Source organism: Medicago sativa, chromosome 3, assembly GCF_051527215.1.
Source record: "Medicago sativa cultivar Bolivia chromosome 3, Bolivia_mono, whole genome shotgun sequence".
Lineage (NCBI taxonomy): Eukaryota > Viridiplantae > Streptophyta > Magnoliopsida > Fabales > Fabaceae > Medicago > Medicago sativa.
This window is the reverse complement of record NC_140751.1, coordinates 49,537,906-49,556,283: the sequence shown is the minus strand read 5'-3', so window position 1 is coordinate 49,556,283 and position 18,378 is coordinate 49,537,906. Positions and strand designations below refer to the sequence as shown.

Sequence of the window (18,378 nt, the reverse complement as noted above, 5' to 3'; positions counted from 1 at the left end):
GAGACGATATATCCCATGTTGATCCAAATGGGGTTTTGATTACCACAAAAAATAAATACAATCAAACAAAAACAAAAAGACTTTGTAAAAGAAATGAAATTTCTATGAACCTCATATTTTACAATTGTCTTGAAGTTGCCATAATTGATTTGGAAAACAAGAAAAAAGCAAGAAAAAAATGGGAAATGTCCAAACAAGAAGGCTTTGAAAATTGATTTGGAAAACTTAAATATTTTCTTTTGAAATATTTATTATAAATAATTAAAGAGCTGTCCAAAACAAATTATCAAGATATTTTCGTCCATTTTGGTTTAATGAGAAAATAATGATCAACATTTGAACCCATTCAGTGCCAATGAAAAGAGACATGATAGAATACACATGTTATATCTAGAACTGTCAAATATGCCCCAAATTCCAAAGCTCACACCTGTTAAACATCATGTTTTCCGTTGTGAGAACTTTTTTTAGTCTTAGTTACATTTTGTAATTATCATTTTAGTGGGCATAGATAAAGGGTTTTTAGGAACTTTTTTTTATTCCACAAAAAGGAAAATAAATAAAATTATGAACACTTTTTTATTCCAGAAAAAAAAGGAAAAGAAAGAGCAAATAATCACCAGCAAGATGTAGAGTTAGAGGCTAAAGTGACTATTTGTTAAAAAAAATTGTATTTAATCCTGAGTTAGAGACCTATGTGACTGCAAGGTGCAAAGTCAGGGACAAAAGTGACTATTTGCTCAAAAAAAATTATGAAAACTTCTATTTGAAAAAAGTATTTTCCCAAAAAAAAATTGTGAAAAATGTTGGGACCCAAAGACCTCAACTTTAGTTTTCATGACCTCTTGTGTAACACCCCGTTTTCCCAATTTAAGTAAATACAAAGAATATCAGAGTTTCTCATCAGAAACAGAGTATCACATTCATCTATAATACATTTTCCACTCATTAATAGAACAAAATACTATTTATTCAAAATAACCAGCCTTTATAGAAATCCAATAATCATATGCAGCGGAAATAGTTTTACATCATCTTATAAAATCCTTGACGCAAAAAGGCCACAACTTAACATCATAAAATAGTCTCCATGAAATTAGTCCAACAATAATAAAAAGAAATAATAACAAGGAAAACAATGCATCAAACAATCCCCATCCCATTACGTATCAGAGCATCCTAGACGACACGACGGAGATCACTCACAACTGCACTATTCTTCGTTACCTGCAAGTTACTCATACGAAGAGCAACATTTCAAGCAGAAGGGGGTGAGATTTCACATTCATTAATAGCAAGTAACAATTCATAAAGATTAATCAAAAACATATATTTAACATTAATATCATCACTTAACATCCTTTAATAAGGATAAAGCAACCAACAACATCTTAAACATCAACAATATATATATATATTCATCATTATATAACATCAACTAATATCATCCATTAAGGTCAGAACAACAACAACATCATCAAGGGCAGCAACAACATCTTAAGCAATTATCATTTATTTCATGTTATGACGACTCTACAATGCAACAACAACTCCTCATCTTAAACAACAACATCTTAGACAACTTCAATATGCATGTGGTACCACCAGGGCATTAAGCCCCCATCTCTAAGGTCATAAATGGACCTGTCGGGCAATAAGCCCCCATCTCTAAGATCATAAAGGACCTGTCAGGCGTTAAGCCCCCATCTCTGACTATGCAACGACACAACTCTAATCACTACAACATTTTTTGCTTTAGGCAACGACGCAAAAACGTGGCTAGAGGTACTAAATCCGTTGCCTATACGTTTAGGGCACGATTTTCAGGCGTGGTATATACGGCCGTTGCCTAAAAGCATAACATCATAATATTATGTATCATACAATACTCACATAATATATTCCAACATATCAACAACAATAACAACATATACATTAATCAATTACATTCATATCAAAATCCAAAACATTCTTCAAAAGCAAATCAAGTTTGATCAATAAGACATAAGCCAATTACTCATAAAACACCTCAACTAAATCCCTAATACTTAAGTTTGATGTTGGGAAACCAACCATAAGTTTTTGGACTAACTTGGGATTAGTTATGCTAAGTTTTCTTAAAGTTTTCTGAAGACCCACTTTGACTATTTTCATCATAACTCAAAATATACAAATAATTTTCTAGTCACTCCAAAGCCATTAGAAAGCTAACTCAATTATCTACAACTTTCATGTTTACACCTAAAGCTAATTCAAAACAGAAACGGGTGAAAAAGACGCAAGAACGAGAAACAGGGGATGCTGTCAAATCGGAGTACGATTTGGAAAATCGGAGCACAATTTTCTGGGTCAAAATTAGCATTTTCATTCGTAGATAATCGGAGCACGATTTGACAAAATCGAAGCACGATTTGGCACAGTCTGTTACGATTTTTACACCATTTTTCACCTCAAAAACCCAATTTTCAATCACCCAAACCCCAAATTTGATAGGGAACATTGCCTATGATCATTCTAAGACCTTAACATCAATTCAACATAGCAATTCATGGGATGTTCATGCACTTTCAACAATTAAATTCATAATTCAAAGACTTAATTTCTCAAAAACAAAGCTATAAGCAACAACATAAGATTAACCCTAATCCCCAAATTCACAACCTACAACTTCTGTCAAACCCAATTTTCAGAAGAACATACTTAAGATTAGAGAATATGAATCCCACCCTTACCTTAGATTATTTTTCTGAATTCCAACGGCTGCATTCTTCTTTCTTAGGGTTCTCTCTCTGAGTTCTCCTCTTTTCTCCAAAACGTACGTGTTCTGATTTTCTAACTCTTACTGACTCTTAACCTATTTTATAATTACTCTTCTCACCATAATTTACTTCCTCCCCTCTTACTTATTTATTTCTAATAATTATAATTCTCCCCCACATGCAGGTTGATAGAAGGATTTTCTAAGTTAGCACTTCCGTTAACTCAGTTGACCTGTAAAGGGAAAGCTTTTGTGTGGGATGTTCAATGTGAGAATAGTTTTAATGAATTGAAGCAGCGGTTGACAACGGCTCCGGTTTGATTCTACCCAAGCCAGATGAACCTTTTGTTGTGTATTGTGATGCGTCCAAGTTGGGTTTAGGCGGTGTGCTTATGCAAGATAATAAGGTGGAGGCTTATGCATCGAGACAGTTGAGGATTCATGAAAGAAATTATCCTACTCATGATTTAGAGTTAGCCGCGGTAGTTTTTATGCTTAAGATTTGGAGGCATTATTTGTACGGTTCCAGATTTGAAGTGTTCAGTGACCATAAGAGCCTAAGTATTTGTTTGATCAGAAGGAAGTGAATATGAGGCAGCGAAGGTGGCTTGAATTGTTAATAGATTATGACTTTGGATTGAAATACCATCCAGGAAAAGCTAATGTTGTTGCAGATGCCTTAAGTAGGAAAACCTTGCATATGTCTGCTATGATGGTCAAATAGTTGGAGCTGTTAGAACAGTTTAGAGACCTGAGTTTGGTTTGTGAATTGTCACCTCAAAGTGTAAAGTTGGGTATGTTGAGGATAAATAGTGAATTTTTGGATAACATTAAAGAAGCACAGAAAGCGGATGTGAAATTTGTGGATTTGTTGATTGGTAGTAACCAGGCAGAAGATAGTGACTTCAAAGTAGATGATCAGGGAGTATTGCGATTTAGAGACAAAATTTGTATTCCTGATAATGACGAGATGAAGAAGATGATTCTTGAAGAAAGCCATAGAAGTAGCTTAAGTATTCATTTGGGAGCTACTAAAATGTATCACGATTTGAAGAAATTGTTTTGGTGGTATGGTTTGAAACGTGATGTGGCACAATTTGTGTATGCATGCTTGACTTGTCAGAAGTCAAAAGTTGAGCATCAGAAACCTGCTGGGTTGATGACACCTTTAGTTGTGCCAGAGTGGAAGTGGGATAGTATATCCATAGATTTTGTGATAAGTTTGCTAATTACTCCAAGAGGGCATGACGCGATATGGTTGATTGTGGACAGATTGACGAAGTCGGCTCATTTCATTAAAATTAACATCAGTTTTCCCGTGTCTCAGTTGGCAGAGATTTATATTCGTGAGATAGTGAAGCTACATAGTGTTCCGTCGAGCATTGTGTCGGATAGAGATCCAAGGTTTACTTCTAGATATTGGAAGAGTTTGAAAGAGGCTTTGGATTCTAGATTGAAGTTGAGTTCGGCGTATCATTCGCAAACATATGGTCAGTCGGAGAGAATGATTCAGTCGTTAGAAGACTTACTGAGGGTCTGTGTACTTGAGCAAGGAGGAACTTGGGATAGTCATTTTCCGTTGATAGAGTTCACGTACAATAACAGTTACCATTCTAGCATTGGAATGGCACCATTCGAAGCTTTGTATGGCCGGAGGTGCAGAACTCCGTTGTGTTTGTTCGAGTCAGGTGAAAGTGTAGTTTTGGGACCAGATATCGTTCAGCAAACTACTCAGAAGGTTAAGTTAATCCAAGAGAAGATGAAAGCGTCGCAGAGTAGAAAATAGAGTTATCATGATAAGCGCAGGAAAGACCTTGAGTTTCAGGAAGGAGATCATGTATTTCTGAGAGTTACTCCTGTGACTGGTGTTGGACGTGCATTGAAGTCGAAGAAGTTGACTCCGAGGTTTATTGGTCCGTATCAGATTTCAAAGAGGATTGGAACGGTTTCTTATAGGGTGGGTTTGCCACCGCATCTTTCGAATTTGCATGATGTGTTTCATGTGTCGCAACTTCAGAAGTATGTTCCAGACCCATCTCAGGTGATTCCTAGAGATGATGTGCAAGTTAGAGATAACCTCGCAGTCGAGACCTTACCAGTGAGAATTGAAGGTCGCGAAGTGAAGAAGCTTAGAGGTAAAGAGATATCCCTTGTGAAAGTCGTTTAGGGAGGAGCGACCGGTGAAAGTATGACGTGGGAATTGGAAAGTAAGATGTAGGAGTCTTATCCAGAATTGTTTGCATAAGGTACATTTTCGTAGACGAAAATTTTATAAGTTGGGGAGAGTTGTAATGCTTACTTTTAATATTTATTACTTAATTGATTTATTGCATTTTAGTATAATATTATGTGACTTCCTATGCTCAAGAACACAATCAAGAGACTTCTATGCTCAAGCACAACTGCAAGAGACTTCTAAACAAATAAGATTAAAAAGAATAATGTTTGAGGTTGAACACTTGATATACAATAAGAGGTGATCACAATACAATCAGATACAGACTCTAAGACTTAAGAATTTCTAAGATAAGAACTTTTAGAGACACAAATTCTAAGTGAATGCAGAACAATTTCAGCAGAGGTTTGACACTTGTAAAAATGCTGAGAGTCTTTTGTTCAACATTACCAAATCTCTAAGTCTTCACTCCTTTAAATAGAGGTGTGAAAGAGACGTTGTGAAATTGCCAGCACATCAAAAGATTCGTTGTTGAAGCTTGATCTTTCACCAATGATCTTTCGCCTGATTTGGTTGTTGCCCTATAAAGAACCAATTTGAAATCCATTCCCATTGTGAAGGAACATCTTTGCAGGCATAACTGTTATTCTGGAGCTGTTTTCTTGTCTTGTAAAAATGTTGAGAGTCTTTTGTTCAGCATTACCAAATCTCTAATTCTTCACTCCTTTAAATAGAGGTGTGAAAGAGACGTTGTGAAATTGCCAGCACATCAAAAGAGTCGTTGTTGAAGCTTGATCTTTCACCAATGATCTTTCGCCTGATTTGGTTGTTGCCCTATAAAGAACCAATTTGAAATCCATTCCCATTGTGAAGGAACATCTTTGCAAGCATAACTGTTATTCTGGAGCTGTTTTCTTGTCTTGTAAAAATGTTGAGAGTCTTTTGTTCAGCATTACCAAATCTCTAAGTCTTCACTCCTTTAAATAGAGGTGTGAAAGAGACGTTGTGAAATTGCCAGCACATCAAAAGAGTAGTTGTTGAAGCTTGATCTTTCACCAATGATCTTTCGCCTGATTTGGTTGTTGCCCTATAAAGAACCAATTTGAAATCCATTCCCATTGTGAAGGAACATCTTTGCAGGAATAACTGTTATTCTCGAGCTGTTTTCTTGTCTTGTAGCGTGGACACAAAACAGAGTAGTGGAGAAGGTGGTTGTACAGTTCGTACAAAGTACAATGTCAACGTTTTATGAAGATAAGCTTCCAAAGCCTTCAAATCTTCACCAAAATGACCGTTGCAAAGATCCACTAGTCTTCTACATTGTTTTCGAATCCAATGGACAACTTTTGAAGTGTTGATCCTTGAATCTTCAGCTTGTGGTGATAATCAGCTTCTGATGAGCTTCAGCTTCTGATGAGATCGCTTCTGAACAATCTGCTTCTGACGATCTTCAGCTTCTGATGACTTTCAGCTTCTGATGACGTCATCATTCTTCAGGAGCACTTTTGTCTTCAGATGCACTTTTCAGATGCTTCTCTTCAGATGCTTCCAAGCTTCATTTTCTTGATTCCTTAGCTCTTTTTTTTTGTTCTTCATAACCCTTATATGATGTAAATTTATAACTATGGTCCTGTACACTTGAACAAATATTAGCTAGTCCAATCTACAATTTTTTAATACCTTGTTATCATCAAAACTCTTTAAGGTTCATTGTTAAACACATTTTGTTCCAACAGTAGTTGTTGTTGTGCTATGATGTTCTCATCAATTTATGCTTTGGGTGTTGGTGAAAGTATTGTTGTGATTGAATTGTGGTGATTTTACAACTTTTGTGAAAATGGGTCGAAAATGAAGTTTGATTTTGATGATGTTGAATGAGTTAAGGAAGTTGTTAGAATGAATTCGAATGATATGATTTTCTGTTTTAATCACTTGGTTTTGGAGAGAAATCATTTTCGGAAGAAAACGGGTTTTTGAGTGAAAGTTGTTTTTAAGCGCTTTTGCAAAATAAGTAATTTTGGGATGAGTTTGATTAAGTTGTTTTAATGTTGAAATGTCAAGTTTTCAAGTGTGGTTTGTATGGTCTAAGTGTTAGGAATGCATTGGCAAAAACGGAACTGAAATCGGATTCGAAAACAAGATTTTATGCACGAAAACGTAAAAATGCATTTTGATGTACTGGTGAGGTGACACGACCGTGTTTCCTGAAGACGCGACCGTGTCAGTTCTGCAGAATCCCAAAACCTTGTTCTTTCATGTTTTTGAGTACTTTTAAGCATGCCAATGGATTCCATACACCTAACCTTATTCAATCAATTTATAATAAGCTTCTAAAAGTGTCATAGATTGGTTCTCACTTGGTTTTGTTTTGAAAATGAGTTGGTTTTGCAAAGTTATAAAGTGAGACGAACTTTGTGATTTTTATGATTTCGTCGTATTTAGCCGGTGAAACGCCAAGGTATACCCTACTGTACTTATACGTAACCTAGGGGAATACTTAGTTGAGGCATTGGATCTTGTTTGCTTGGTTTGGTTCAATAACTTCAATTATTTTGAAAATGGGATAAGATAGACGAACTTTGTCAAAAACGGTTCCTTTGAACCAACTACCTTGTAAATCTTTTGTGAATGACTTTATATGATTAATTGAGGATATATGAATGGTTTTTGAAGGTTGAATATGATGTTTATCATGAAAGGTTGCGTTGTTCCATTTTACTTAGTTTATGTGAAGTATATGGATTTGTTGTGATATATTGTGAGTTAATGTTGAAGCATGATAATTGTGATGATGACTCGTATGTGAATTATGATTATTGAATGTGTGGACATGTATACTTGATAATGCAATGTTGTTGAGATAGTCAATGTAATTGGAGGTGTAATTTTACATTGTCGTTGTTGTGGTGAAGTTGTGCATTATCGGGTCGTTGTTGTATATCCATGCATCATATCATATGAGTCGTATGTTGAAATGTAAAAGGAGGTGTACTTTTACATAGTTGTTGTAAGAGGAGGTGTACTCTTACATGTAAGAGGAGGTGTACTCTTACATAGATGTGCGGTTGCCATCTAATGACTGTTGTTACGGTACCACATGCATATACGTGTCGAGTCTAGGCACATTGCATATTGAAATGTTATCTTGTTGTGATACGTGAATGATGTTTGTTGGTGATAAGTGTGTTTGATGAATACATACTTGTGACCTTTGGAATTGATTGGTTGATGAATTGTGTCATAATCAAATATGTGACTTGTTGAATTTTGTGCATTGGTGAAATTTGGTGAATGTTCTGATTGTGTAGATTATTGTATATGTACATTGGTGAATTTTGTTGATGGTTGTCAATAATTAGACCATGCTCTAATTTCATGTTTTACTTGTTTGTGCTTATACACTTGGTGAATCAATTTGATGATAACTATTTTGATAATAATGATGAGGTGAGAATTATATATGTATGTACATATGATGTGGTGATTTCTTTGTTGATGATTGCTTGCTTATAACTTGAAATGATGAATTGAACTTGTTGAGTTAAGTATGCTAAATGAATAATAAGGTGAGTTATCTTTTCGTTGATTGATGTTGATGAAAGATGAGCTTATGTCGATGACTTGATTAGAGATTGAATATGTCTGTTATGCTATGATAATAATGTGATAGCTTGAGATGCAAGTAATGGGGGATAATAATCATGTGATGCTAGTATTCTAGGAGGGATGGTTATGTATATGTGATATGTATGAATCCTTGAATGCTATGTTTGTTTTATGTCTATTATGATTAATGTAATACTTACCCCCAGTGGTTTCGACCGCCTACCTGTCTGTGTGGATGGGTAGACGTTGTGCAAGATTAGTTGCTTGGTGAGTTACTTGCTGAATGTTTGGATGACGGGAGCTTTCTCCGTTGTCGTGTCGGAGTCATAGGTCTAGGCTCTGATTAGGCTTTAGTGTCTGTTTGTTGTTTTCAGATTCTGTTATATTGTTGAGATTTGTTCGTTGTCGGACTTGGAGGATTATTTTTATATGATGATGTATTTTGACCATGACATGTATATGTTGGAGATTTATGAATTATATTCCGCTGTGACTGTTGAGATATGATATATATATATATATATATGCATGTATGATTGGATTTTTGGATTTTGTGCTAGACTTAGCGTCTATTTCTTGAATATTTGTTATATTCGCGTGTTTTATCACTTTAATAGAAATATGGCGTTACAATGAATGGCCAAATCATAATATTTATTTGCAAAACAAAAAGATCAATATTGACAGACGTATACTATGATCGATTTTTTCTTTCTGTTGGTGTTGATAAATATTTGGCAAGTGTAGAAAAATTGTCAAAGTAATAAAATTAAATTCGTATCCACGAGGACTGTTATTAATTTTTACTTATCAATTTCATTTATATATGTAAAAGATGTATTAACTTGGGGTTGTCCTAGGCAGTTGGTTTGTTTGCATAAAAGTAAGAAGTGTGATTAAATTCACATTCCAATCCAACTTTAAGGCTGGAGTTTTGCTGGTACTTTAAGGCGCCAAAGCCAATTCATGTTACAATTCACATTCCAATCTCTATTTTGTTGAAGAAGCCAATAATATCCAGTCGAGCAAGTATATACACCTTTCTTTGCATGCCTCCAAGTCCACGCATCTGGAAGTCGTACATCCAAGGTATTGGGAGCTGGAAGCTGATGAATATATTGAACAATATCGGTCGGTATCATAGTGGCAAGACCTTGCAAGTTCCACCTACCATCCTCCCACACATCCTTCAAACACATAACTGAATCACTAATGTTAACAAATGGGACCAATTGACAAAGGGGACCAAGTTTTGTCCAGTCAATATTCCAAATCGATGAGTCTCCAGAGCCTACACGGAAACTATACCCTGCAGCAAAATTTTTAATGGCATGTTGAATACCGCGCCAAGTGATTGATGGTTTATTATGTTTCTTATTCTTCCATAAAGACGTGTTTCCCATGTATTTATGGGAAAGAATTTTCACCCACAATTTATCTTTATTATGAAGCATGTTCCACATTAAATCTAAGTCATAAGTCTCAATCAAAACAACAACTAAAATTGCTTTTTGTACTTCAACCAACGCGAACATAATTGCGTAATCGTTTCACAGAAAAGTGGATTAGGATTCCACCAAATTGAGATTTTGTGTAGAGTGGTTGTTTAATGTGTGTGTCTGATTTGTCAAACCATGTGATTTCTATCCTACAATTTGAAAATAATAATGACAAAGTTTCACATGTTACTCAAATATTCATCTGAGATGAATAACTAAATAAGTGCAAGTAGCAGGTTTATGGCACATTGCCTATCTAAATTATGCTACAAGTTTGTTGAATTGTACCAAGTAGTAAACTAGTTTATTTCCAATGTTTTAAATTAAGGCTTTGTTTGCGAGTTTTGAGTGGAAGGAAAGGAAAGGCTTAGGAGGGGAAGGGAAGGAAAGGGAGGGAAGGGAGAAAGGAGAGAAAACCTTCCCCTTGTTTGGGAGTTAAAAAACCAACAAGGAAAGGAAATGGAGGGCTTATGTTATAATTTTACTATTTTACCCTTTTTTTCTCTTAAAAACAATACATTGTGTTATACCTTGTAATGTATCTTGAAATTTATTCAAAGCAATTTATCTCATAAAAAGTAAATTATTACGATCTATTTTTAAAATACAGCTTATTTATAAAAAAAAAAAAGCTTATTACGATATTTTTTTTAAAAAACAGCTTATTCAAAACAACTTATTTATACAAAACAACTTATTATGATATCTTTTTCAAAAAACAACTTATTTGTCCAAAACAACTTATTATGATCTCTTTTCAAAAAACAACTTATTCAAAACAAATTATTTATGCAAAACAACTTATTTATGCAAAACAACTTATTACGACCTCTTTTTCAAAAACAAATTATTCAAAACAACTTATTTATCCAAAACAGCTTATTACCACGTCTTTATAAAAAACAGCTTATTGAAAATAGCTTATTTATCCAAAACAGTTTATTACAACCTCTTTTCAAAAAACAGCTTATTCAAAACAGCTTATTTATGCAAAACAACTTATTACGATCTCTTTTTCAAAAACAATTTATTCAAAACATTTTATTTATACAAAACAGCTTATTACAACCTCTTTTCAAAAAACAGCTAATTCAAAACAGCTTATTTATGCAAAACAGCTTATTACGATCTCTTTTTCAAAAAAAATTTATTCAAAACAACTTATTTATACAAAACAGCTTATTACCACGTCTTTTTCAAAATCAGCTTATTCAAAACAGCTTATTCATCCAAAACAGCTTATTACGACCACTTTTTCAAAAACAACTTATTGAAAACAGATTATTCATCCAAAACACCTTATTACAATCTCTTTTTCAAATTTTTTTATATTCAAAACAGCTTATTTATACAAAACAGCTTAATACGATCTCTTTTTCAAAACAACTTATTTATACAAAAGAGGTCGTTAAAAGTTGATTTGCATAAATAAGCGGTTTTGAATAAGCTGTTTTTTGAAAAGAGATCGTATTAAGCTAATTTGCATAAATAAGTTGTTTTGAATAAGTTGTTTTTGAAAAATAGATCGTATTAAGCTGTTTTGTATAAATAAGCTGTTTTGAATAAGTTGTGTTTGAAAAAGAGATTGTAATAAGCTGTTTTGGAATTTTAAAAAACTCCTTTTTTTAAAAAAAAATCGACTTTCCCACTCCTTTTTCATCCTCTATTCGATTCTGACCTTGAAATTTCCAGACAAATACTTCCCAAGCCTAGATCTAAGAGTTAAGAGGAACTACCTTTCTTTTTTTTTTTTTTTGCAGATTTCGGTTTAAGTGGCTTATGTGGTGATATTGGTTTCTCGCGTGAGTTGGTGTACGGCCGTTTGTGGTGGCTTGATGGCTGTTTTCGTCGGTTTGGTTGTAGTTGTGTGAGTTACGTGAAAATGGTTTTGTGATGTGTGTGTACTGGTGTATGAGTGTTCGTAACTGTGTTTGGTGATTGTGATTGTGCGTGTAACACCCCGTTCTCAAAACAACGTAATATTAATGAATAAAATCAGAGTAATCACACAACGGAGTGTCACACTACTTTTCAAAATTTCATAAATAGAAAATATCTAATTATTTAAATACCAACATTTAGAATATCTTAATAAACTGCAGCGGAATAGTTCTTTAAAAATATAATTTCGACCAAATCCTACGTCAACGAAATTATTGGCACAAAGGCCTCAACGTAATAGACATTATCCTCAACAATAATAAATCCAACAACGAGGTCTTTTCAAAATATGATACATAAAAGAAATGAAGAAGACATTCACGACGATCCCCATCCTAATATGTATCAGAGCCCTAGACACTTGAGCCAATCAACCTACAAACCATCATTACCTGCACATTACCCACGGTCGAGGCAACATATACGCAGAAGGGGTGAGAAACTAATCCAATAATAATAATATATAATTCATCAAATTAATGAAAATAACAATATATCACAACATGCATCATTAATAATGTATATAAAGAATACATGTAACAACAACATAATCATTTTCAGCAACAAGGTACAACAACAACAATAACAACTTTACCCACAACGACACTGATAACTCGACAATTCGACAACGACAACAACTCGACAATACTACAATGACAACAGCAACTCAACAATGCTACGACAACAACAACTCAACAATGCTACGACAACAACAACTAATGCATCATGCAAGTGGTACCAATCTACGCGCGTTGAATGCTAAGCATTCCAGGGCATAAGCCCCCAACAAATTGGATGGTTAAAGCATCCCAGGGCATAAGCCCCCAACAAATGAATGATAAACATTCCAGGGCATAAGCCCCCAACGGTTGAATGATAAACATTCAACGGTTGAATGATAAACATTCCAGGGTATGAGCCCCCAACAGATGTGAGTATGCAATTGGACTCAACTTGTGTATATCAACATACAACTTCAACAACGACCACAACAACAACATATGTGCCTAAAACATTTATGATACACTCCCCAACTTCGACAATGGAATGATACCACAACGTCAACGACGGAAAGGAAACAAGATAGCATAATAGAATGCATTAACATCATTTAAGGAATGAATTACATCAACATAATTGTCATATAACATCATAATATTACTTATAATCAACTATCATCATATATTTAACCACTTCAGACATCATAAACATCAGCATTACTAATCATATAGTATCATACTATTATCATCATCAATCATAAACAACATCATCATCAAAACATCATCATCAAGACATCATCATCAATAATCATTTATCATCATAACAACTACAACAACATCTATGACAACGACAATGTGCATTATTTACTATGACTCAACGACACAATAATTTTCAACAATGGAACAACAACTTTATTATCAACAACTAGCATATATATAAATCAATTACATTCATCTCAAAGTCTAAAACATCCCCCAAAAGCAATTAAGTTTTGATCAATAGAACATAAATCAAATATCCATAAAACACCTCAACTAAATCCCTAACACTTAAGTTTGAAGTTGGGAAACCAACCATAAGTTTTTGGACTAACTTGGGATTAGTTATGCTAAGTTTTCTTAAGGTTTTCTGAAGACCCACCTGGACTATTTTTATCATAACTCAAAAACTATGAATCATTTTCATGTCAAACTAAAACCATTAGAAAGCTAACTCAAATATCTACAACTTTTATGTTTACACCGAAAGCTAATTCAACACGGAAAGGGCTGAAAAAGACACAAGAACGCAACAATTGAAGTTCTAACAGCACGCAACGAAAACACAACAAGCAGTCACCCATGAGGGGCTGCCTTGCTGCGCCCAGGCGTGGAAAACTGCGCCCAGGCGTGGGAAGGCAGTAGCCACCTGCGCTGCAGCTCTGTGCAGTCCCATTTTTTCGGTTTCACCGTTTTGCGCATAAAATTCAAACCGTTAAGCGGATTTCAGTGCCGTTTTCGCCTACACGCTCCTGACATTTCTCTCTATCATAATCTACAGAAACATTCAATTTTCCACCACTCAAAAAAAAATCGATTTCCCAACCTCCCATAATCACTTGTCTGTAGAACATTCAGACACCGACGTTTCAATCGAAAGTCCCAATTTTCAATCCTTGATTACCCAAAATACGTTTCAACAGAAGTTTCAGGTTCAATTAGGCAATATAGCAATCAAATAACATAGAAACATGCCTCAACAACACAATTCATCATATTATAGCAATTAACCTAAAACTTTCTAACCCTAATACCAAAACACCACAATCATCAAAAATCAGAATTATACATATTATTAGTGAAAGGAATCCCACCCTTACCTTAATTCAGCAAATTCTACAGCAAAAACGGTTGGATTCTCTCTTCCTAGCTCTTCTCCTAGCCTTCTCTTGGTTCTTCTCCTCTTTCTCTCAAAACCCACCTTTTCTCAATTGTACGTGAAATGTTTCTCTCTGACTTTCTTTCTTTTACTCCCAAAAATATAACCTCTCCTTTTTCTCATTTAACTCCCACTAATTTCACATAATTACTAATTAATTCCCATTAACCAAAATATTAATATTTTACTCCTATTATTTCCACAAATAATAAAACCACATTCATTTAAATAATACACAACTCCTTGAACCATATAATAAAATAGCATCACACCATATATCACATAAAAATCATATAATATATATATTTCACATAAAATCACATATATATAACAAATAAAGTCATATAAAATATTCACACATCTACTAAAAATAATTAAATAAAAATGGGGCGTTACAGTGCGCTTGTGTTTATGTTTGAATTTGTGAAAGTTTAGTGCTGGGGATCGAAAAATGGCTCGTGTTGTGTTGAGGGATTGGGATTTGTTGTGTTGATGTTTGGTTTGTGAAATTGCGTGACTGGTCTTTGATGGTTCGGCTCCTGTATTTGTGTATGGCTTGAAGCTGTGTTGTGTAATTTGATTGCTGGTTTTGTGCGTGTTTGTATCTGTGTGTTTTAGCTTGCTCCAAAATTTTCTCCCCTCTGTTGGTTGCAGGTGTGCTTGTATTTATAGATTTGATTGAGACATTATGTCTGAACAAGGGGGCGACAGAAATTGGTTTAGGGAACATGACAGATGCTTGGTGCTGGACCTTGGATATTTTGGACAGATTTTGGACTTAAAATAAATAAATAATAATAATAATAATAATAATAATAATAATAATAAATAAAAGTAAAAATAAACTAAAAGTAATAATAAATAAAAATTGAGAGAAGAGGGCCCGACTCGGAACCAAATATGTGGTATTTTAAAATACCTCTCTGCCGAATTTTTCGCTGAAAAGTCGAAGACTGATCAGGGTTAGAGGACACGTGTCGGTGTATGAATGGAGGATCCTTAGGTCAAAAATTGGGGTATGACAAAGTTGTTTTGAATAAGCTGATTTTGAAAAAGAGGTCGTTAAAAGCTGATTTGCATAAATAAGTTGTTTTGAATAAGCTGTTTTTTGAAAAGAGGTTGTAATAAGCTGTTTTGGTTAAATAAGTTGTTTTGAATAAGCTGTTTTTGAAAAAGACGTGGTAATAAGCTGTTTTGCATAAATAAGTTGTTTTGAATAAGCTGTTTTTTGAAAAGAGGTTGTAATAAGCTGTTTTGGATAAATAAGCTGTTTTGAATAAGTTGTTTTTCAAAAAGAGATTGTAATAAGCTGTTTTGGATGAATAAGCTGTTTTCAATAAGTTGCTTTTGAAAAAGAGGTCGTAATAAGCTGTTTTTGATGAATAAGCTGTTTTGAATAAGTTGATTTTGAAAAAGAGGTCGTTAAAAGCTAATTTGCATAAATAAGCTGTTTTGAATAAGCTGTTTTTTGAAAAGAGGTTGTAATAAGCTGTTTTGGATAAATAAGTTGTTTTGAATAAGCAGTTTTTGAAAAAGACGTGGTAATAAGCTGTTTTGCATAAATAAGCTGTTTTAAATAAGCTGTTTTTTGAAAAGAGGTTGTAATAAGCTGTTTTGGATAAATAAGCTGTTTTGAATAAGTTGTGTTTGAAAAAGAGATTGTAATAAGCTGTTTTGGATGAATAAGCTGTTTTCAATAAGTTGTTTTTGAAAAAGAGGTCGTAATAAGTTGTTTTTGATGAATAAGCTGTTTTGAATAAGCTGATTTTGAAAAAGAGGTCGTTAAAAGCTAATTTGCATAAATAAGCTGTTTTGAATAAGCTGTTTTTTGAAAAGAGGTTGTAATAAGCTGTTTTGGATAAATAAGTTGTTTTGAATAAGCAGTTTTTGAAAAAGACGTGGTAATAAGCTGTTTTGCATAAATAAGCTGATTTTTGAAAAGAGGTTGTAATAAGCTGTTTTGGATAAATAAGCTGTTTTGGATAAGTTGTGTTTGAAAAAGAGATTGTAATAAGCTGTTTTGGATGAATAAGCTGTTTTCAATAAGTTGTTTTTGAAAAAGAGGTCGTAATAAGCTGTTTTTGATGAATAAGCTGTTTTGAATAAGCTGATTTTGAAAAAGAGGTCGTTAAAATCTAATTTGCATAAATAAGTTGTTTTTTGAAAAAAAAGGTTGTAATAAGCTGTTTTTGATAAATAAGCTGTTTAGAAAAAGTTGTTTTGAAAAGAGATCGTAATAATTAGGTTATATCTAAAATTGTCAATTTGAATTATTATGAGGGCAGAATTGTTAATTTGTATGCTTAACCCCCCAAAACCCCCCAATTTGGTGGAACTTTAAAATTGAACAAATGAAGCCCTTCTAAACCCCCCAAAACCTTTCCCTTGTTTTTTAAAACTCGCAAACAAAGGTTTACCTCTCCATAAGTCCTCCCTTCCCCTCCCTTCCCCTCCAAAACCCAACTCACAAACAAAGCCTAATTAGTGGACGTTGCCGTGATGGCTATTCCATTGTTGGCAAGTCAATTTAAAAACCAAAGCATTTGCTACGGGATAAGCAATCCATTAGAATCTTGTAGGTGACCTGAAACTATGTTTTTGAAGATTTGCCTCTGTTACATTCTGTTTCATCAAATCAGAGCAATTTCAAATTCATATACTCCATATAACAAAAGCAGTAAGATATGCTAATTTTAAATCATCATATAGTATATTTAAATCATCCATCTAATTAACGAGTCTATTAGAAATAAAAAAGAATAAATCTAAAACTCACTAAATATCTAATTTATTATCATCTTTAGGCTTTGTTTGCGAGTTTTGAGGGGAAGGAAAGGAAAGGCTTAGGAGGGGAAGGGAAGGAAAGGGAGGGAAGGGAGAAAGGAGGGAAAACCTTCCCCTTGTTTGGGAGTTAAAAAACCAACAAGGAAAGGAATTGAGGGCTTATGTTATAATTTTACTATTTTACCCTTTTTTTTCTCTTAAAAACAATACGTTGTGTTATACTTTGTAATTTATCTTGAAATTTATTCAAAACAACTTATCTCATAAAAAGTAAATTATTACGATCTATTTTTAAAAAACAGCTTATTTATAAATAAAAAAAAGCTTATTATGATCTCTTTTTTAAAAAACAGCTTATTCAAAACAACTTATTTATACAAAACAACTTATTACGATATCTTTTTAAAAAACAACTTATTTGTCCAAAAAACTTATTACAATCTCTTTTCAAAAAACAACTTATTCAAAACAACTTATTTATGCAAAACAACTTATTACGACCTCTTTTTCAGAAACAAATTATTCAAAACAACTTATTTATCCAAAACAGCTTATTACGATCTCTTTTTTACAAACAACTTATTTAAAACAGCTTATTTATACAAATCAGCTTAATACGATCTCTTTTTCAAAAACAACTTATTCAAAACAGCTTATTTATACAAAACTGCTTAATAAGATCTCTTTTCAAAAACAGCTTATTCAAAACAGCTTATTTATCCAAAACAGCTTATTACAACCTCTTTTCAAAAAACAACTTATTCAAAACAGCTTATTTTTGCAAAACAACTTATTACCACGTCTTTATCAAAAACAGCTTATTCAAAACAGCTTATTTATCCAAAACGGCTTATTACAACCTCTTTTCAAAAAACAGGTTATTCAAAACAGCTTATTTATGCAAATCAGCTTTTAACGACCTCTTTTTCAAAATCAGCTTATTCAAAACAGCTTATTCATCCAAAACAGCTTAATACGACCACTTTTTCAAAAACAGCTTATTGAAAACAGATTATTCATCCAAAACACCTTATTACAATCTTTTTTTCAAAAAAAAAAAAACTTATTCAAAACACCATATTTGTACAAAACAGCTTAATACGATCTCCTTTTCAAAAACAACTTATTCAAAACAGCTTATTTATCCAAAACAGCTTAATACGACCTCTTTTTCAAAAACAACTTATTGAGAACAG

General features: G+C 33.5%; 1 protein-coding gene and 1 long non-coding RNA gene across 2 annotated transcripts; both read right to left on the bottom strand.

The window, feature by feature from the left end:
• Positions 1-9,460: 9,460 nt before the first annotated feature.
• LOC146937957 (uncharacterized) lies at positions 9,461-9,943 on the bottom strand. Its single transcript, XM_085749558.1, has one exon. It carries the CDS (start codon positions 9,941-9,943, stop codon positions 9,461-9,463), a length of 483 nt encoding a protein of 160 aa, XP_085605684.1.
• A 2,180-nt stretch (positions 9,944-12,123) lies between these two features.
• LOC146937956 (uncharacterized) lies at positions 12,124-14,494 on the bottom strand. Its single transcript, XR_015031086.1, has 2 exons — positions 14,340-14,494; positions 12,124-12,372 (listed from the first exon to the last, which is right to left on the bottom strand). It is a non-coding gene; the product is annotated as an uncharacterized LOC146937956 (long non-coding RNA).
• Positions 14,495-18,378: the final 3,884 nt, after the last annotated feature.

What these genes read in the sequence shown, in the direction of transcription:
- LOC146937957 (XM_085749558.1), bottom strand. Translation starts at nt 9,943, where the DNA reads ATGGGAAACACGTCTTTATGGAAGAATAAGAAACATAATAAACCATCA.